This window comes from Hemitrygon akajei, chromosome 10, assembly GCF_048418815.1.
Source record: "Hemitrygon akajei chromosome 10, sHemAka1.3, whole genome shotgun sequence".
Classification (NCBI taxonomy): Eukaryota; Metazoa; Chordata; class Chondrichthyes; order Myliobatiformes; family Dasyatidae; genus Hemitrygon; species Hemitrygon akajei.
Window position 1 is genome coordinate 174,501,404 of NC_133133.1, and position 21,879 is coordinate 174,523,282.

The 21,879-nt window shown below is 49.7% G+C and overlaps 1 protein-coding gene across 1 annotated transcript in view; it reads left to right on the forward strand.

The window, feature by feature from the left end:
* The first annotated feature begins 10,308 nt into the window (after positions 1 to 10,308).
* Positions 10,309 to 21,879, forward strand: part of slc17a8 (solute carrier family 17 member 8) — an 82,929-nt gene continuing 71,358 nt past the window's right edge. Inside the window, exon 1 of the mRNA XM_073059782.1 lies at positions 10,309 to 10,466. Coding sequence (XP_072915883.1) covers positions 10,390 to 10,466 — 77 coding nt within the window. The 5' untranslated portion in view covers positions 10,309 to 10,389. The remainder of the gene's footprint in view (positions 10,467 to 21,879) is intronic.

Below are 21,879 nucleotides of genomic sequence, written 5' to 3' on the forward strand. Positions count from 1 at the left end.
GAGAAAGGTTATCTCATTTTTATATACATTACTTGGTTACATGCATTATAACATACATGCAAGTAGTTAAAAGACATTGAATTTGACTTGATTTCAGCTCCATCCTCTTTCTCTTTGGTCATCCTGTAAGGAGGAGGGGAGAGAGAGGTGAGAAAGGGGTAGAGGGAGAGGGAGGGGCAGGGGGAGAGAAAGAGGGGGAGAGAGGGGGAAGGAGAAGGAGGGGAGAATGGAGGGGGAGTGGGGGAGGTGGAGAGAGGGGAGGGGAGAGAGAGAGAATATGTCCTAGTTAACCTGCTCCTGGGACAGCTATGACAGCTATCCATGGGTCCTGGAGATGGACAGCGGAGGGTTCATCCGGGCTGACTAACTGGCAATGTACAGGGCTCAGGTAGTTATGGGAGAATAATACCTGGCATTCACGGGCAAAGTGGAAGTGTCTCAGAATTGTTGGACACTGTGAGTATAACAAGGGGTGGTTGCCAAGCTGGGTAGAACTAGGGTAGTTATCTTTAACCCACAGACAATCAGAAAGACATACACCAGGTGGACCCAGGTGTAGAGGGGACTAAAGACGAGGATGAAGAATGAAGAGTCTTTACTTGTGGATTGGTTCGTAGAGAACACGAGAACCAGCACTCACACACAGTAGGTAAACTCAAGACTGTTCAAAGACCAACTAAACAGAGGGAACTTAAAAAGAGAAACAATTCAGTGTCACAGGTTCACTGTAACTATAACAAAATACAGATGAAAATAATCAATAAATAATGAGGGGAGGAGGAACGTTGGAAGCTGAAGGACTCCATCCGCTCCTGGTGCTAACACCAAAGTATGACAGCAGTGATAAGTGCCACCGTCGATAAGGATGGGAATGTGTTAGCTTAGTCTGTTAGTCTTGATTTGTCTGGCTTTTGTTTGTAATGTCATTATGCAACAGTACTGTAGTGGTTTGAGTTTATAATAAATGTATATTTAAAAAATCTGGTCCTGAAGAACATTCAAGAGACAAATGGCGAGAGATGCTCTGGAGCAGCACACTAAGTGCCAGAGGAACTTAGCGAGCAGGCAGCATCTGTGGAAGCAAATGGACAGTTGAACGGTCTCAGCCCAAAAAACACTGACTGTTCATTTCCCTCTACAGATGCTGGCCGACCTACTAGGTGTCAAGAAGCATAGAGGAGGCTTGACCCAAAAGCAGAGCTGTGGAGAACATTCAGTGATGAAAGATAACTTTAATAATAGACTTCAACATAAGCCACAATGGGCCACAAAACAAGAGAGAACAGAAACGAAACACACCAGGCAACAAGGTCAGCTTTAGGCAGGAAGAAGGAAAGCTCGGAGCAACTGGTTGAGTCCAGCTGGTTCAATGAGTGAACAAGGACCGTGGATGTGAAATGGGTTTAAATAGGCTGCAGGTGATGAGTCTGGAATGAGTGGCTGGTGAATCCTATCAACTGGGTGGAGACTGGGAGATGCTGGTATGTGCAGGCTGGGAGGTGTCAGCGGGAGTGACTGGGTAGTGTCAGCATGTGCGGACTGGGAGGTGTCCGAGTGTGTGGACTGGGAGGTGTCCGAGTGTGTGGACTGAGAGGTGTCAGCTTGTGTGGACTGGGTACTGTCAGCGGGAGTGACTGGGTAGTGTCAGCGGGAGTGACTGGGTAGTGTCAACATGTGCGGACTGGGAGGTGTCTGAGTGTGTGGACTGGGAGGTGTCAGCGTGTGTGGACTGGGAGGTGTCAGCGTGTGTGGACTGGGTACTGTCAGCGGGAGTGACTGGGTAGTGTCAGCGGGAGTGACTGGGAGGTGTCAGCGGGAGTGACTGGGATGTGTCAGCGGGAGTGACTGGGAAGTGTCAGCGGGAGTGACTGGGTAGTGTCAGCGGGAGTGACTGGGAGGTGTCAGCGGGAGTGACTGGGTAGTGTCAGCAGGAGTGACTGGGAGGTGTCAGCGGGAGTGACTGGGTAGTGTCAGCGGGAGTGACTGGGAGGTGTCAGCGGGAGTGACTGGGTAGTGTCAGCGGGAGTGACTGGGAGGTGTCAGCGGGAGTGACTGGGTAGTGTCAGCGGGAGTGACTGGGTAGTGTCAGAGGGAGTGATGGGAGGTGTCAGCGGGAGTGACTGGGTAGTGTCAGCGGGAGTGACTGGGAGGTGTCAGCGGGAGTGACTGGGAGGTGTCAGCGGGAGTGATGGGGTAGTGTCAGAGGGAGTGACTGGGAAGTGTCAGCGGGAGTGACTGGGTAGTGTCAGCGGGAGTGACTGGGAGGTGTCAGAGGGAGTGATGGGGTAGTGTCAGCGGGAGTGACTGGGATGTGTCAGCGGGAGTGACTGGGAGGTGTCAGAGGGAGTGACTGGGAGGTGTCAGCGGGAGTGACTGGGTAGTGTCAGCGGGAGTGACTGGGAGGTGTCAGCGGGAGTGACTGGGTAGTGTCAGCGGGAGTGACTGGGTAGTGTCAGCGGGAGTGACTGGGTGGTGTCAGCAGGAGTGACTGGGAGGTGTCAGCGGGAGTGACTGGGTAGTGTCAGCAGGAGTGACTGGGAGGTGTCAGCGGGAGTGACTGGGTAGTGTCAGCGGGAGTGACTGGGAGGTGTCAGCGGGAGTGACTGGGTAGTGTCAGCGGGAGTGACTGGGTGGTGTCAGCGGGAGTGACTGGGAGGTGTCAGCGGGAGTGACTGGGTAGTGTCAGCGGGAGTGACTGGGTAGTGTCAGCGGGAGTGACTGGGTGGTGTCAGCAGGAGTGACTGGGAGGTGTCAGCGGGAGTGACTGGGTGGTGTCAGCAGGAGTGACTGGGAGGTGTCAGCGGGAGTGACTGGGTAGTGTCAGAGGGAGTGATGGGAGGTGTCAGCGGGAGTGACTGGGAAGTGTCAGCGGGAGTGACTGGGAGGTGTCAGCGGGAGTGACTGGGTGGTGTCAGCGGGAGTGACTGGGAGGTGTCAGCGGGAGTGACTGGGAGGTGTCAGCAGGAGTGATGGGGTAGTGTCAGCGGGAGTGACTGGGAGGTGTCAGCGGGAGTGACTGGGCAGTGTCAGCGGGAGTGACTGGGAGGTGTCAGCGGGAGTGACTGGGAGGTGTCAGCGGGAGTGATGGGGTAGTGTCAGCGGGAGTGACTGGGAGGTGTCAGCGGGAGTGACTGGGTGGTGTCAGCGGGAGTGACTGGGAGGTGTCAGCGGGAGTGACGGGGTAGTGTCAGCGGGAGTGACTGGGAGGTGTCAGCGGGAGTGACGGGGTAGTGTCAGCGGGAGTGACTGGGTGGTGTCAGCGGGAGTGACTGGGAGGTGTCAGCGGGAGTGACGGGGTAGTGTCAGCGGGAGTGACTGGGAGGTGTCAGCGGGAGTGACTGGGCAGTGTCAGAGGGAGTGATGGGAGGTGTCAGCGGGAGAGACTGGGCAGTGTCAGCGGGAGTGACTGGGTAGTGTCAGAGGGAGTGATGGGAGGTGTCAGCGGGAGAGACTGGGAAGTGTCAGAGGGAGTGATGGGAGGTGTCAGCGGGAGTGACTGGGTAGTGTCAGCGGGAGTGACTGGGTAGTGTCAGCGGGAGTGACTGGGTAGTGTCAGCGGGAGTGACGGGAGGTGTCAGCGGGAGTGACTGGGTAGTGTCAGCGGGAGTGATGGGGTAGTGTCAGCGGGAGTGACTGGGTAGTGTCAGCGGGAGTGACTGGGTAGTGTCAGCGGGAGTGATGGGGTAGTGTCAGCGGGAGTGACTGGGAGGTGTCAGCGGGAGTGACTGGGTGGTGTCAGCGGGAGTGACTGGGTAGTGTCAGCGGGAGTGACTGGGTAGTGTCAGCGGGAGTGACTGGGTAGTGTCAGCGGGAGTGACTGGGTGGTGTCAGAGGGAGTGATGGGAAGTGTCAGCGGGAGTGACTGGGAGGTGTCAGCGGGAGTGACTGGGAGGTGTCAGCGGGAGTGACTGGGTGGTGTCAGCGGGAGTGACTGGGAGGTGTCAGCGGGAGTGATGGGGTAGTGTCAGCGGGAGTGACTGGGAGGTGTCAGAGGGAGTGATGGGAAGTGTCAGCGGGAGTGACTGGGAGGTGTCAGCGGGAGTGACTGGGAGGTGTCAGAGGGAGTGATGGGAAGTGTCAGCGGGAGTGACTGGGAGGTGTCAGCGGGAGTGACTGGGAGGTGTCAGCGGGAGTGACTGGGTGGTGTCAGCGGGAGTGACTGGGAGGTGTCAGAGGGAGTGATGGGAAGTGTCAGCGGGAGTGACTGGGAGGTGTCAGCGGGAGTGACTGGGAGGTGTCAGCGGGAGTGACTGGGTGGTGTCAGCGGGAGTGACTGGGAGGTGTCAGCGGGAGTGATGGGGTAGTGTCAGCGGGAGTGACTGGGTGGTGTCAGCGGGAGAGACTGGGAGGTGTCAGCGGGAGTGATGGGGTAGTGTCAGCGGGAGTGACTGGGTAGTGTCAGCGGGAGTGACTGGGTAGTGTCAGCGGGAGTGATGGGGAGGTGTCAGCGGGAGTGACTGGGAGGTGTCAGCGGGAGTGACTGGGTAGTGTCAGCGGGAGTGACTGGGAGGTGTCAGCGGGAGTGACTGGGTGGTGTCAGCGGGAGTGACTGGGAGGTGTCAGCGGGAGTGATGGGGTAGTGTCAGCGGGAGTGACTGGGAGGTGTCAGTGGGAGTGACTGGGAGGTGTCAGTGGGAGTGACTGGGATGTGTCAGCGGGAGTGACTGGGAAGTGTCAGCGGGAGTGACTGGGAGGTGTCAGCGGGAGTGACGGGGCAGTGTCAGCGGGAGTGATGGGGTAGTGTCAGCGGGAGTGACTGGGATGTGTCAGCGGGAGTGACTGGGAGGTGTCAGCGGGAGTGACTGGGAGGTGTCAGCGGGAGTGACTGGGTAGTGTCAGCGGGAGTGACTGGGAGGTGTCAGCGGGAGTGATGGGGTAGTGTCAGCGGGAGTGATGGGGTAGTGTCAGCGGGAGTGACTGGGAGGTGTCAGCGGGAGTGACTGGGAGGTGTCAGCGGGAGTGACTGGGTGGTGTCAGCGGGAGTGACTGGGAGGTGTCAGCGGGAGTGATGGGGAGGTGTCAGCGGGAGTGACTGGGAGGTGTCAGCGGGAGTGACTGGGAGGTGTCAGCGGGAGTGATGGGGTAGTGTCAGCGGGAGTGACTGGGAGGTGTCAGTGGGAGTGACTGGGAGGTGTCAGTGGGAGTGACTGGGATGTGTCAGCGGGAGTGATGGGGTAGTGTCAGCGGGAGTGACTGGGAGGTGTCAGTGGGAGTGACTGGGAGGTGTCAGCGGGAGTGACTGGGTAGTGTCAGCGGGAGTGACTGGGAGGTGTCAGCGGGAGTGACTGGGAGGTGTCAGCGGGAGTGACTGGGAGGTGTCAGCGGGAGTGATGGGGTAGTGTCAGCGGGAGTGACTGGGAGGTGTCAGAGGGAGTGATGGGAGGTGTCAGCGGGAGTGATGGGAGGTGTCAGCGGGAGTGACTGGGAGGTGTCAGTGGGAGTGACTGGGAGGTGTCAGCGGGAGTGACTGGGTAGTGTCAGCGGGAGTGATGGGGTAGTGTCAGCGGGAGTGACTGGGAGGTGTCAGTGGGAGTGACTGGGAGGTGTCAGCGGGAGTGACTGGGTAGTGTCAGCGGGAGTGACTGGGAGGTGTCAGAGGGAGTGATGGGAGGTGTCAGCGGGAGTGATGGGAGGTGTCAGCGGGAGTGATGGGGTAGTGTCAGCGGGAGTGATGGGGTAGTGTCAGCGGGAGTGACTGGGAGGTGTCAGCGGGAGTGATGGGGTAGTGTCAGCGGGAGTGATGGGGAAGTGTCAGCGGGAGTGACTGGGTGGTGTCAGCGGGAGTGATGGGGTAGTGTCAGCGGGAGTGACTGGGAGGTGTCAGCGGGAGTGACTGGGTAGTGTCAGCGGGAGTGATGGGGTAGTGTCAGCGGGAGTGATGGGAGGTGTCAGCGGGAGTGATGGGAGGTGTCAGCGGGAGTGACTGGGAGGTGTCAGCGGGAGTGATGGGGTAGTGTCAGCGGGAGTGATGGGGAAGTGTCAGCGGGAGTGACTGGGTGGTGTCAGCGGGAGTGACTGGGAGGTGTCAGCGGGAGTGACGGGGCAGTGTCAGCGGGAGTGACTGGGAGGTGTCAGCGGGAGTGACTGGGTGGTGTCAGCGGGAGTGACTGGGTAGTGTCAGCGGGAGTGACTGGGTAGTGTCAGCGGGAGTGACTGGGAGGTGTCAGCGGGAGTGACTGGGTAGTGTCAGCGGGAGTGACTGGGTAGTGTCAGCGGGAGTGACTGGGAGGTGTCAGCGGGAGTGATGGGGTAGTGTCAGCGGGAGTGATGGGGAAGTGTCAGCGGGAGTGACTGGGTGGTGTCAGCGGGAGTGACTGGGAGGTGTCAGCGGGAGTGACGGGGCAGTGTCAGCGGGAGTGACTGGGAGGTGTCAGCGGGAGTGACTGGGTGGTGTCAGCGGGAGTGACTGGGAGGTGTCAGCGGGAGTGACTGGGTGGTGTCAGCGGGAGTGACTGGGTAGTGTCAGCGGGAGTGACTGGGAGGTGTCAGCGGGAGTGACTGGGTAGTGTCAGAGGGAGTGATGGGAGGTGTCAGCGGGAGTGACTGGGTGGTGTCAGAGGGAGTGATGGGAGGTGTCAGCGGGAGTGACTGGGTAGTGTCAGAGGGAGTGATGGGAGGTGTCAGCGGGAGTGACTGGGTGGTGTCAGCGGGAGTGACTGGGAGGTGTCAGCGGGAGTGACTGGGTAGTGTCAGCGGGAGTGACTGGGTAGTGTCAGCGGGAGTGACTGGGAGGTGTCAGCGGGAGTGACTGGGAGGTGTCAGTGGGAGTGATGGGGTAGTGTCAGCGGGAGTGACTGGGTAGTGTCAGCGGGAGTGACTGGGTAGTGTCAGCGGGAGTGACTGGGAGGTGTCAGCGGGAGTGACTGGGAGGTGTCAGCGGGAGTGACTGGGAGGTGTCAGCGGGAGTGACTGGGTGGTGTCAGCGGGAGTGACTGGGTAGTGTCAGCGGGAGTGACTGGGTAGTGTCAGCGGGAGTGACTGGGTAGTGTCAGCGGGAGTGACTGGGTAGTGTCAGCGGGAGTGACTGGGAGGTGTCAGCGGGAGTGACTGGGAGGTGTCAGCGGGAGTGACTGGGTGGTGTCAGCGGGAGTGACTGGGAGGTGTCAGCGGGAGTGACTGGGAGGTGTCAGCGGGAGTGATGGGGTAGTGTCAGCGGGAGTGACTGGGAGGTGTCAGTGGGAGTGACTGGGAGGTGTCAGTGGGAGTGACTGGGATGTGTCAGCGGGAGTGATGGGGTAGTGTCAGCGGGAGTGACTGGGAGGTGTCAGTGGGAGTGACTGGGAGGTGTCAGCGGGAGTGACTGGGTAGTGTCAGCGGGAGTGACTGGGAGGTGTCAGCGGGAGTGACTGGGAGGTGTCAGCGGGAGTGACTGGGAGGTGTCAGCGGGAGTGATGGGGTAGTGTCAGCGGGAGTGACTGGGAAGTGTCAGCGGGAGTGACTGGGAGGTGTCAGCGGGAGTGACTGGGTAGTGTCAGCGGGAGTGACTGGGAGGTGTCAGCGGGAGTGACTGGGAGGTGTCAGAGGGAGTGATGGGAGGTGTCAGCGGGAGTGATGGGAGGTGTCAGCGGGAGTGATGGGGTAGTGTCAGCGGGAGTGACTGGGAGGTGTCAGCGGGAGTGATGGGGTAGTGTCAGCGGGAGTGACTGGGGTAGTGTCAGCGGGAGTGATGGGGTAGTGTCAGCGGGAGTGATGGGGTAGTGTCAGAGGGAGTGATGGGGTAGTGTCAGCGGGAGTGACTGGGAGGTGTCAGAGGGAGTGATGGGGTAGTGTCAGCGGGAGTGACTGGGAGGTGTCAGCGGGAGTGACTGGGTGGTGTCAGCAGGAGTGACTGGGATGTGTCAGCGGGAGTGACTGGGTGGTGTCAGCGGGAGTGACTGGGTGGTGTCAGCGGGAGTGACTGGGTAGTGTCAGCAGGAGTGACTGGGATGTGTCAGCGGGAGTGACTGGGTGGTGTCAGCGGGAGTGACTGGGAGGTGTCAGCGGGAGTGACTGGGTAGTGTCAGCGGGAGTGACTGGGTAGTGTCAGCGGGAGTGACTGGGTAGTGTCAGCGGGAGTGACTGGGTGGTGTCAGCGGGAGTGACTGGGTGGTGTCAGCGGGAGTGACTGGGTAGTGTCAGCGGGAGTGACTGGGAGGTGTCAGCGGGAGTGACTGGGAGGTGTCAGCGGGAGTGACGGGGCAGTGTCAGCGGGGGCAGGCCTGACACTAAGGGTTTTGTGTTGGTTCTAAACACAATTATCGGTAGTGCTTCAACAGTTTCATTACCGAACTAATTTCCGAGATGTCTCCTAACCATCACACCTTGTAATTTTGCGGGGGCGGGAATTGCTGTTTTTTGTTGTTTTGGATCGAGAGGAAAAAATTTTTTTTTCTTGGCAAAAATCTGATTTAATGTCTATAAAAGAATCGAACGCAGAAAGAGAATGTCTTGCTCTGTCGTCTGGAACTCTTGCACTATATCTCAGTTCCACATCTTGGGGAATTATTCACACACAAGACTTTCATTATTAAATGATTCCGCGATCAAGATTACTGCTGAGAGATGTTGCCCGAATCACCGTACGAATTTTAAAAATATATATTCGTTTAAATAAACTGTCCGAAGTCATCATTATAACGTATAGTTTCAGTACATTTCCTAGAGTTCTTGCTCGGGCTCTCGGGTCCTCTTCCATAGTCTCAGAAATTTAAATAATCTTCCTCAGAGGAGAATGTGGGGCGGCATTGCAGCCTCGTTGCTGGCATTAACACTTTACAGCACAGCAGAGGGGGTTCAATTCCCGCCGCTGTCTATAAGGATTTTGTTCGTCCTCCCCGTAATCGCCTGGGTTTCCTTCGGGTGCTCCGGTTTCCTCCCACAGTCCATATGCAAACCGGCTGGTAGGTTAATTGGTCATTGTAAATTGTCCTGCGATTAGGCTGGGATTATATCGGGAGTTGCTGGCGGCGCGGCTCGAGGGGCCGGAAGGGCCGGTTCCGCGCTGTGTATTAATAAATGAACAATAAATAAATAATTGGCAGATCAGCTGTTTTGAACTACACTCCTAAACTGTGGAATTCACTACCTAAAATCACAAGAGATGCAGACTCACTTGACACTTCTAAACACCAGCTCAGAGCCTATTGATTTAACTTTGTTTTTAACTAACATCTCTCTGTCATTTATTGTCATGTTTACACTTTATTCCAATGTAAAGACAGTTATCTCGTTTGTATGAAACTGGCTTGTATAAAGTGCTCTAGAAGTAAGTTATTATTTTTATATATTTTTTTCTCAGCGCAAGTTGATAAAACCTGAACTAGGGCACAGCCAAACACACCCATTTCTCAATTGTTAGGAACTCCGAGACTGCTCTAGTGGTGTTTAGCTTTGTGGCTTTCTGGGGATTTACATAAATGTTGCTGTGTAGGCCTAATTGTGTAATGCTGTTGTGTAGTGACTTCGGGATGACACCAGTTGTAGATTAATATTATTGCTGTTGTTATTACATATTGACATGGCGCACCCGTACAAACTGCAGCCGAGGGAAGTGATGGGGCGGAATGGCTGATAGGACTCGGCTGCGAAATAATTCATTGTCGTGAGGAGTGTCTGGGTGCGTCTGAGACACCGATGAGATGTTCTATCAATACTTCGTCTTAAAAGATTCATGCACGTTCCACTTCAGGGCTGTGGGATTTCACAACGCGTTTCCATTCTGGGTGTCAGTTACACGGACACCAGAGTAACAAGCCAGGGTTGCTATCACACTGGACCCGCCTCAGTGAGAGGAGCTGCATCACCGTCAATTTTTAATGAAGGTCCCGTCCACCTCCGCTCTCCCGTATCTCGAGTTGTAACAAGGATTTAGGAGGTAGACAAGATCTCCGGCGGTGAAGTTCTTCTGAACCAGTTGGCTTATTTTTTTTTTGTAGAGGCGGTGGGAGGGCTTTGGCGACCTGCTAATTTTCTGCTGCTCGGTCTCCCCCGGAGACTCTCAACAGTCCATACAGCTGATTACTGCAGAAACTGTAGGGAGCCCTGCCAGTGAGTAACTTTGTCTGGATTCCCACTGTAAACTTCCCAAAGCAACTGGTTGGACAGGGAAAGAGAGGGGGAGAGAGGGACAGAGAGCGAGAGGAAGAGAGAGGGGGAAAGTGAGGGGAGAGAGGGGGGAGAGAGAGCGGGGAGACAGAGAGAGAGAGGGGAGAGAGAGAGAGAGAGAGAGAGAGAGAGAGAGAGAGAGAGAGAGAGAGAGAGAGAGAGAGAGAGAGGACTATCTCACTGAGAACGGTATTCACACAACTGCTCTAACAGAAGGACCATGGACAGCGCCTTTACACGACCTGTCGAGCATCACTATTAGTGGCGAGTAAGAAGGGAGACTCCTTCCGCGTCAAATCAGCAACGATGTCGTTCGATGGATTTGCAACTCTCAAGGAGAAAGTCAAGTACACGGTGGGAGATTCCTTGGGCCATCTCCGAAGGTACTGAGAGAGAGAACTTAAAACTAAGTTTATGATGTTGCAAATGTTATAAATCCCGCAGATCCATATCGTAACTGGGTTTACCGGTCATGATTCGTGTTTTATTTGTTTGAACAATGCCTTTCTTTAACTGCAGACAGATTATCTTCACAGAAGTTTGTACAATCGTATCGGTGTGATCATAAAACGAACAGACATAGGCAGGAGCAGAATTAGACCATTTAGTCCATCGAGGCCGCTCTGCCAGTTCATCATGGCTAATTTACTATCGCTCTCAACCCCATTCTCCGGCCCTCTCCGTAACCTTTGACACCCTGACTAATCAATAACCTATTAAACTGCGCTTTAAATGCACCCAATGACTTGGTCTGGTCTCTACAATTGTCTGTGATAAATAATTCCACAGAATCAACACCCTCTGGCTAAAGAAATTCCTCCTCATCTCTGTTCTAAAGGGTCGTCCCTCTATTTTGAGACTGTGCCCTCTAGTCCTAGACTCTTCCACTATAGGAAACATCCTCTCCACATCCACTGTATCTAGGTCCTGCAATATTTGATAGATTTCAATGAGATCCCCTCTCATTCTTCTAAATTCCAGCCAGTACAGTCTCTGAGCTGCCAAACGTTCCTCATGCGTTTACCCTTTCATTTCCAGAATCATTACCTTTGTTGACATCTGTACAAACGAATCGGTGTCTTCATGATCCCGCTGCAAACATACATAACCACTGAGACAAAAAGGAAGAAAATGACCCCGCTACTGCACAAGTTCTCCTACATTTTAACTGATTTATTCACGTGTTTTACCTCAAAAGACAAATATTAAATCTATTCTATTTCTGCTTAAAATCGAAATGATCTAATCTGTAGTCATTTCCTGTAAATGCTTGTAGTTGAGTGCATTTGGAGTCTAAGCATTTAACCCAGACCATAAAAACATTAGACACAGGAGTAGAATTAGGCCATTCGGCACATCTAGCCCAATCCGCCATTCCATCATGGCTGATTTATTATGCCTCTCAACCCCATTCTCCTGTTTCCCCGTGACCTTTGATACCCTTACCAATCAAGAACCTGTCAACCTCCACTTTAAATATCCCCAAAAACTTGTCTTCCTCCTCATCTCTGTTCTAAACGGATGTCCTTGCAAGGCTGTGCCCTCTGGTCCGAGACTCTCCCAATCAACACCCATAATTAACAAAAATCTATCAACCTCCACTTTAAATGCACCTAATGACTTGGACAGTCAAAGTTTCAGTTCAAGACCCATCATCTGGACTAAAAGATGGTTGAGGAAGAGCCAGTATTAAAGTGCCAGTATTTAAGAGTCAGTATTAGATTTTATTTTTAAATTAACAGAGATAATCTAACCAGATAATTCATCCTCTGATTTTTGAATGGGCAATGAACCCAAGTACACTACCTCACTTTTTTTTTTCTTTTCCTTTGCTCTCCATTTGGACTCCGCATTTAATTTAATTATAGTGTCATAGAAAAGTACAGCACAGAAACAGGCTCTTTAACCCATCCAGTCCATGCTGAACCATTTATACTGCCAACTCCCAATGACCTACACCTGGACCATAGCCCTCCATATCGCTACCATCCATGTACCCATCTAAACCTCTCTTAAATATTGAAATCGAGCTTGTATACACCACTTGTACTTTGTAGCTCGTTCCACACTCTCACCACCCTCTGAGTGAAGACATTTCCCTCATGTTCCCCTTAAACTTTTCACCTTTAACACTTAGCCCATGATATATATACTAATATATAATCAACTTTAATAAGCAGTGCAAAAAGAGAACAATTCCTGTATTGTAATTTATAGTTTTTTATTATTATGTATTGCAATTACTGCTGTCATAAAGACAACAAATTTCATGACAAATGCCAGTGATATTAAACCTGATTCTGATTCTGATATTTTCAGACATACTTACAGGCTGCTGAGATGCATGAATAGAAGTGTCTGAATGCAAGTTTACAACTAGATCAATATTAACTGGATAGATTTAGAGTGACAGGGTTATAAATCAGGTAAACAGGCCCTTCAGTCCATCTCACCCATTCTGACCAAAGGTCACCCTGTTTGTCCATGTTGGTCTATACCCCTCTAAATCTTCCCTATGCCATGTACCTGTCCAATTGTCTTTTAAATGTTGTTACTTGTGACAGTGGTAGTATATTGATAATTAAATGGATGCAATATTACACCAAACAAGCACCCAATTAATATTAGTGACATGTAGGTACTTTTCTTAATTAAAATACTTTGTAAGAAAGATTACAAGCTGATAATCTTGCAAAAAACATTTATCATCTTTAGACTTTGTTCTTAGCATGTTGATTATTTCTTGGGGTGGTATTTCCAAAATATCCTTGCTACCCGTGAAGGTGTAACTCACTGTCTGGGACTTGGAATGACATCCTGGAAGAATCAAATAAATTCAATAGACTCTCATCATAAGGGCTGGACATCTATGGTAGAGAGGAGAAGATATTTTTCCAATAAGGTGTCAAATTCATTGCGAGGCAAGGGCTAAGATAATGTGCAGGCAAGGGGAGTTTATTGTGGAACACCATGGCAGCGATTAGTACAACGTAATATCCCAACTTCTGTACTTAATGTTTTGATTGATGAAGGCCAATTGCTGTATGAAGATGCTGACAGATTGTGGGTCAGTGTGGTCCAGTGAACACAGGTTCTTGGTTGAATTAATAGATTGACTAAAGGTCCTTTTTTGTGCTGTAGTTTTCTGTGACTCTATGACTCTCTGGCTTTTAAAGTTCTTGTCCTTGTTTTTTTAAACTCATCCATGATTTCTGTCCCTCCTTTTCTGAAATCTCATCGACCCTGATAAGCTTTCATGATCTCTGAGTTCCCCCCAATTCCAATCTCTGATCATTCCTGAATTAAAAGGGCGGTGACTTTGCCCTCAGCTGGCTTCAGTCTGTAACATCACTTTCTTCCTTTGAGATTCTCCTGCTTGCTACCAAGTTGGAGCTTTCTGTGAAGCTCCTCGGGACACCTCTCCAGCAGCAGCATGTGAAATTGATGTTATTAATGATATTTGGAACTGGAGTTGGATTGAAATTGATATGTCAACTTGTCCAGTTGAAATAAAGTTGCAGCAGTTCTCCAATGCCAACCAAATCCTGGAGTGTCTTATACTCCTGAAATCTGCACCTACTGGTACTATCTATAATTCATAAGTGTTTAGGATGGGCTTCTTAAGGTTGTTATAGCTGGGAAGGTTATTTAATTAACTATTAAATAATCCCAATGGCATGTATCTCAAGTAGCCTCTGACAACCAAGCACTAGTGTTCAGGTGTGGCTTAGCTACTAAGCCTGGTGAAACAATTTCTGCTGACAGAAGAAGACCATAAGACCATAAAACATAGGAGGGATTAGGCCATTTGGCCCATCAAGTCTGCTCTGCCATTCAATCAAGTCTGATCCTTTTATCCCCTCCTCAGCCCCACTCCCCGGCCTTCTCCCCATAACCTTTGATGCAATGTCCAATCAAGAACCTATCAATCTCTGCCTTAAATACACCCAATGACCTGGCCTCCACAGCTGCATGTGGCAGCAAATTCCACAAATTCACCACCTTCTGGCTAAAGAAATTTCTCCACATCTCTGTTTTAAATGTACACCCCTCCATCCTGAGGCTGTGCCCTCTTGTCCCAGACTCCCCCACCATGGGAAACATCCTTTCCACATCTACTCTGTCTAGGCCTTTCAACATTCAAAAGGTTTCAATAAGATCTCCCCCCCCCCCCATCCTTCTAAATTCCAGCAAGTACAGACCCAGAACCATCAAACGTTCCTCATATAATAACCCTTTCATTCCCAGAACCGTCCTTGTGTACCTCTCTGAGCCCTCTCCAATGCCAGCACATCTTTTCTTAGATGAGGAGCCCAAAACTGCTCACAATACTCAAGGCAAGGCCTCACCAGTTCCTTATAAAGCCTCAGCATCACATCCCTGTTCTTGTATTCTAGACCTCTATTTCTACTAGTAAAGTGCATGACCATGCATTTTCCAACACCATTTCATTTGCCACTTTCTTTCCCATTCTCCTAACCCATCGAGTCTTAAGGATTGCAGGGTGCCCATTCAGAACAGAGATGCAAAGAAATTTTTTTAGCCAGAGGGTGGTGAATCTGTGGAATTTGTTGCCATGGGCAGCAGTAGAGGTCAAGTCATTGGGTGTATTTAAGGCAGAGATTGATAGGTATCTGAGTAGCCAGGGCATCAAAGGTGAGAAGGTGGGGGAGTGGGACTAAATTGGAGAATGGATCAGCTCATGATGAAATGGCGGAGCAGACTTGATGGGCTGAATGGCCGACTTCTGCTCCTGTGTCTGATGGTCTAAGTCCTTCTGCAGCCTACCTGTATCTGCAAAGGTGGGTTACTGGCACCTTAAAACCAGTCATTTCAGGCAGAAGGGGCTTGTCCGTTGTGGTTGGCAGCTCACCTAGGAGAAGGAAAACTCTCATCTCAGGTTTCCAGTACCTTGTGGCTATACTCACGGCGAAGGCTTCGGGAGTAAACCCCGAGGGAAAAGTCCGGAGCTGGAGTCCCTAAGGTAGTCCTACGTTGAGTTCAATGCTGACTGGCAACTCCTTCAATGCCGCTGGTGCCAAACTGTTTTGGTTTCTGCTGTTCATTTGAGTTCACCAGCTGCGTGGAGAGGGGGAGCCTGCCACAGGGGCAATAGCTTGCTCTGCATACCGTACTGCCCTGGCTTGTGTATCAATCACATGGACGGTAAGGACACACCATCCATGGTCAACCCTGACCAATGGAGCACCACTGTTTAGGACGGTTGTTATATCCCATGGGAACCTCAGCTGTCTCCATGTAGCAGTGTCTGTTCAGATCTCTGAGTTCCCAACCATGTAAACGACACCCCTGGATCAGTACAGTCAGTATAGCCCCCCAACCCCCCATCAACACCTAATGACAGGAGACCACAGGTGCTGACATCTGGAGCAGAAAAGACAAACTGCTGGAGGAACATGGAACAGCTGGACTATGAGGTGTACAAGACAGAGATGTAGAAGGCATTACCAGGATGTTGCTTGCTATTATGGGAGGTTGGACAAAGTTGGGTTGTTTTCTCTGGAGTGGTGGAGGCTGAGGGGGGATCTGATAGAGCTTTATAAGATTATGAGGGGTATAGGTAGAGTAGATAAACAGTATCTTTTCCCCAGGCTTGAAATGTCCAATACCAGAGGGCATCCTTTGAAGGTGAGGGGGGTAATTTTTAAGGAGATGTGAGAGGCAGGTTTTTTTACACAGAGTCATGGGTACATGGGATGGTGGTAAAGACAGACACATTAGGGATTTTTAAGAGCCATTTAAACAAACACCTGAATTTGAGGAAAATGGAAGGATATGGACATTGTGTAGGCAGAAGGGATTAGTTTAGTTGGCCACTTGATCACTAATTTAATTGGTTGGCACAACATTGTGGGTTGAAGGGCCTGTTCCTGTGCTGTACTGTGTCCGATGTTCTATTTTCCTAAGATGATAAGAGGCATCGAAAGAGTGGACAGAGTGGAAATGGCTAATATGAGAGGGTATAATATAAAGTTGATTGGAGGGAAGTTTAGGAGGGATGTCAGAGGCAGGTATTTCACAGAGAGTGGAACGAACTGCCAGGGCTGCTGGTGGTAGATTAATTTAAGAGACTCTTAGATAAATACATAGATGATAGAAAATTGGAGGGCCATGTGTGAGGGTAGGGCTAGAGTAACCTTAGAGTAGATTAAAAGGTCGGCATAACATTATGGGCTGAAGTGCTGTAATATTCTATTTGGTAAGTGTTTGGAAACAGAATTAATAGTTGTCCACAATAGTTGGATGATATAATTGTAGGTAGAGGAAAGGATAGGGAACTAATTGGAAGAGGGTCAGTCTGAATGTTAAACTCTCTCAGCTCTTCCACTCTGTTAAGAATCGCACAATTCTCTCCTTCTCCTTGTCTCTTGTATTTGTAGACATAGAGTCATAGAATGCTACAGCACAGAAACAGGCCCCTTGACCCATCTAGTTATTCTCCCTAGTCCCATCGACCTGCACCTGGACCATAGTCCTCCATACCCCTCCCATCCATGTACCTATTGAAACTTCTCATAAATATTGAAATCAAATCACATCCACCACTTCCACTGGCAACTGATTCAACACTCTCACCACCCTCCGAGTGAAGAAGTTCCCCTTTAACTTCCCCTTAAACATTTCATCTTCCACTCCTAGCCCATAACCACTAGATGTAGTCTCATCCAATCTAAGTGGAAAAACCTGCTTGCATTTACCCTAACTATACCCCTCATAATTTTGTATACCTCTATCAAATCTCTTCACAACCTTCTACACTCCAGAGAATAAAATTCTAACCGATTCAACCTTTCCTTATATTATAAGTCCCAAGTTCTGCAACATCCTTGTAAAGTTTCTCTGCACTTTTTCACTCTTATTTACATCTTTCCTGTAAGTAGGGGACCAAAACTGTACACAATACTCCAAATTAAGCTTCACCAATGTCTTATACAACTTCAACGTAACATCCCATCTCCTGTACTCAATGCTTCGGATTATGAAGGACGATGTTCATTTGCAGTTAAAGGGCTCTCTAAGTTTAGGGGTCTTAGTCATATGTCAGAGTTCTGGAATTACTGAAGGAACAACTGAAATTCCATTAGGATTTTTGAAAGGACAGGTGCTTGTGAAGTATGGAGGAACAAGAAAGAAAATGGGATTCATTTCAAAGAGCTGGCATGACCACGATGCCATGTGACTGTGCTGTCAGATAATAGCTGAGTGGAATGAGTCATCTGCAGTTTCTACAATCTGCAGTTGTAGAAGGTCCCTCTGTGCTTGCCTTCCTGTCCATAATGGAGGGGATATGGAATGAGCTTTCAGAAGAAGTGGTCGAGGTATGTGCAGCTACAACATGCTTAGCAGTTAGCATTACACTATTACAGCGCCAGTGACCCTGGTTCAATTCCACTGCTGTCTGTAAGGAATTTGTACATTCTCCCTGTGACTGCATGAGTTTCCTCTGGGAGCTCCAATTTCCTCCCACATTCCAAATGTACGGATTAGTAGGCTGGTCACATGGGTGTAATAGCACTGGGGGGGGGGGGTTGTTTTATTTCTAAATAACTAAAATAGAAGACAGTTTGGACAGGTACATGGAAAGGAATGGTTTAGAGGCATATTGGCAGATTTGGGCCCCTTAGGGTGTGCTGTCTGGCATTGGAGAGGCTCCAGAGGAGATTCACAAGAATGTTCCCAGGAATGAAAGAATGAAAGGGTTAACATGTGAGGAGTTTTTGATGTCTCCAGGCTTGTTCTTGCTGGAGTTTAGAAAAATGAGGGGGATCTAATCGAAACCTATCGAATATTGGAAGGCCCAGATAGAGTAGATGTGGAGAGGATATTTCCTATAGTGGCCTACTCTGGCACCAGAGGCCCAGATAGAGTGGATGTGGAGAGGATGTTTCCTGTAGTGGGTGAGATTAAGACCAGAGGGCACAGACAGAGTAGATGTGGAGAGGATGTTTCCTGTAGTGAGGAGACCAGGACCAGAGGGCACAGTTTCAGAATAGAGGGGCGTCCATTTAGAACAGAGATGAGGAGAAATTTCTTTATCCAGGGGGTGGTGAATCTGTGGAATTCTTTGCCACAGACAGCTGTGGAGGCCGAGTCATTGGATATACTTAAAGTGGAGGTTGATAGATTCTTGATTAGTAAGGGTATCAAAAGTTATGGGAGAGGGCAGGAGAATGGGGTGGAGAGGGATAATAAATCGGTATTGATGGAATGGTGGAGCAGACTCAATGGGCTGAATGGACTAATTCTTCTCCTATGTCTTTATATGTACCAAAAACTGACAAACAAGGCTAGTTCAAGTAGATAATCTGATCAGCATAGATGAGATGGACAAAAGGACTATAAACATCAGAGATATTGTAGATGCTGGAAATCCAGAGCAATGCACACAAAATGCTGGAGGAACTCAGCAGGTCAGGCAGCATCTATGGAAATTAATAAACCATTGACGTTTCAGGCCGAGACCCTTCTTCAGGACTGGAAAGGTAGGGGGAAGGTGCCAGAATAAGAAGGTAGGGTGGAGGGGGAAGGAGGACAAAGTCGAAGCCAGGTGGGTGGGGGAGTGGGGATGAAGGAAGAAGCCGGGAGGTGATATGTGCCAAACGTAAAGGGCTGAAGAAGGAACCTGATAGGAGAGGAGAGTGGACAATGGGAGAAAGGGAAAGAGGAGAGGCACCAAGGAAAGGTACTGGTTAGGTGAGGATAAAAGAGCAGGTAAGAGGAAGACCAGAGTGGGGAATTGAAGAAGAGGGAAGGGGGAGGGAGGAAGTTACTGTGAGTTGGATTTATACTGCAGCTTCAATAACTTCTGCAGCAAGTCCCAGAGCTCTTCTTAATCAATTGATTAGCTCTGTTTTGGAACTGTGGTTGATGTTAGAAAGTGGGAATGTGTCAGGTGACTTATTTATGTACAAGTGGTAAAAGCCATCACTGGCTATTATCAATGTGCTTTCATAAATGTCCTTTGTTCCATGCCCACTGATTTGTGACAGCACCACCAATGGAAAGAGTTGACTCTACTTAAGCCCAGAAGACCATTCAGCCCATCCAATCTGCTCTGCCATTCCATTAAAGCTGATTTAATTTCCCTCTCAACTCCATTCTCCTGCCTTCTCCCCACTTATTTTGTCACCCTGACTAATCACAAACCCATCAACTTTCGCTTTAAATTTATTCAATGATTTGACTGCCACAGCCGTCGAAGGCAATAAATTCCACAGAGCGGGGTTACCATCCTATGGGTCCCTGGCATAAAAGAGGCTGGGAACCTTCACCATAGATTCACCATTTTCTGGCTAAAGAAATTCCTCCCCATTTCTACTGTAAAAGAACTTCCTCATATTCTGAGGCTGTGCCCTCGGACCCCAGATTTCCCCACTAGAGGAAACATCCTCTTCTCATCCACCCTATCTACTCCTTTCAATATTTGATAGATTTCAATGAGGTCTCTGCTCATTCTTCTAAACTGAGTACCCTCTATGCCTTTTCTTATTTTAAATTCCTTCATCAGATTCCCTCACCAACTTCCCCTGTTCCAAGGCAAATAATGCCAGTTACGCTATTCCATCCACAGAACTAAAGTCCCTCAAACCTGGAATCACTTCAGTAAATTATTTCTGCAGCCTTTCCAAAATTTTACATCCTTCCTAAGCTGTGGTGGCCAGAATTGGACCTAATACTCCAGATGTGACTGATGTATTGGGTGCAGTTTTGCTCACCTACAGAGAGCAAAGATATCAATAAGATTGAAAGAATGCACAAGTTTACAGGGTTTCTGCCGGGACTTGAGGACCTGAGTTATAGGGAAAGGTTAAATAGGTTAGACTTTATTCCCTGGAGTGAAGGAGAATGAGGGGAGATTGGATGAAGGGTATAGATAGGGTAAATGTAAGCAGGCTTTTTCCATTGAGGTTGGGTGAGACTAGAACTAGAGGCCAAAGGTTAAGGGTGAAAGGGGAAATGTTTAAGGGCAACAGGAGGGGAAATGTTTTTGCTTAGAGGGTGAGAACGTGGAATGAGCTGCCAGCGGAAGTGGTGGTTGCTGCTTTGATTTCAAAATTTAAGGGAGGTTTGATTAGGTACAAGGATGGGAGGCATATGGAGGGGTATGGCCCCAGGTGTGGGCTGTTGAGACTAAGAATAACAGTTTGGCATGGATGAGATGGGCTGAGGGGCCTATTGCTGTGCTGTAGTGCATTAGGGTTTCTTAAAGAATATTCAAGACTTTGTTGCTCTTCTATAAAACCCAGGATCTGCAACTTACTTTTAATGACTTTCTCCATCTGCCCCGCCCCTTTTAAAGTACTGCAGACACATACCCATAGATATTTCCGTTCTATTACCCATAATTGACCCTCACCATCCGGGGCATGCCCTCTTCCCACTTTTACCATCATGGAGGAAGTACAGGAGCCTGAAGACACATTTCAGGAACAGCTTCTTCCCCTCTGCCATCAGATTTCTGAATGGTGCACGAATGCATGAACATTACCTTACTATTCCTCGTTCACACCACTCATTGGCTTTTGGAACTTACAGTAATTTTTTGTCTGGTACTACTGCTACAAAACAGTGATGATAAACCTGATTCTGTTGCCATTATAGGAATCTGCCTTCTGGTTTATATCACCTTCTTCATGTGTCTGACCGGGATGCATACTCAGCGACTACCATTTCATGTCACCTAGTGATATCTGCCTGCTGTCCGCCCATCTCACCAGCCTGTCTAAGTCTGCTTTGAATATCGGACCATCCTCCTCACCTTCTGTCAGACCTCTGCACCCAAGCACCGGTCAATAATACAGAGCGTGAGGGTGGTAACTGCTCTCTGCTTCCCGGCACTTCGTCAATTTTCCTTCTATGTCATTATAAGTTTCATAAGACCATAAGGCAAAGGAACAGAATCAGGCCATTCAGCCCATCGCATCTGAGGGATTTATTTTCCCTCTGAACCCCACTCTCCTGCCTTCTCCCCATAACCCCTGACACCGTGACTAATCAAGAACCTATCAGTCTCTGATTTAAATACACCCAATGACTTGACCTCCACAGTTGTCCGTGGCAATGAATTCCGCAGATTCACCACCCTCTGGCTAAGGAAATTCCTCCTCATCTTTGATCCAAAGGGACTTTCTTCAATGCTGAGGCTCACCCACTATCGCAAACATCCACTCTACCTAGGTCTTTCAATATTCGATAGATTTCAAGGAGGTTCCCCCCCATTCTTCTAAACTTGAGCAAGTACAGGCTCAGAGCCATCAAAAAGATGACATATGTTAACCCTTTCATTCCTGGAATCATTCTTGTGAACCTGCTCTGAATGCTCTCCAATGCCATAAGGGGCCCAAAACTGCTCACAGTGCTCAGTGCTGTCTGACCTGTGCCTTTACCTCGTTGTCTTTGCTGGAACTCAGTTAGGTATGAACTCTCCTAGGTGAGCATCATCTGTCTGGATTGAGAACATAGAACATTGGACATAGGGCACAGAAGACAGAAGACAGAACATAGTACAGCATAATATGGGTCCTCCAGCCATAATGTGCTGATCCATATAAACCTACTCCACAACATCGACTGTTTATTTCCTGCCATGGATGCTGCCTGACCTGCTGAGTTCCTCCAGCAGTTTGTGTGTGTTGCTCTGGATTTCCAGCATCTGCAGAATCTCGTTTCTGAGAGCCTGTATATGTGTCCACTCCAGACTGTGTCATGGCTCTGAATCTCTCTGGAGCCTGTCTGGGTTCTGGTCATAGAGTTATACAGCATGGAAACCAGCCC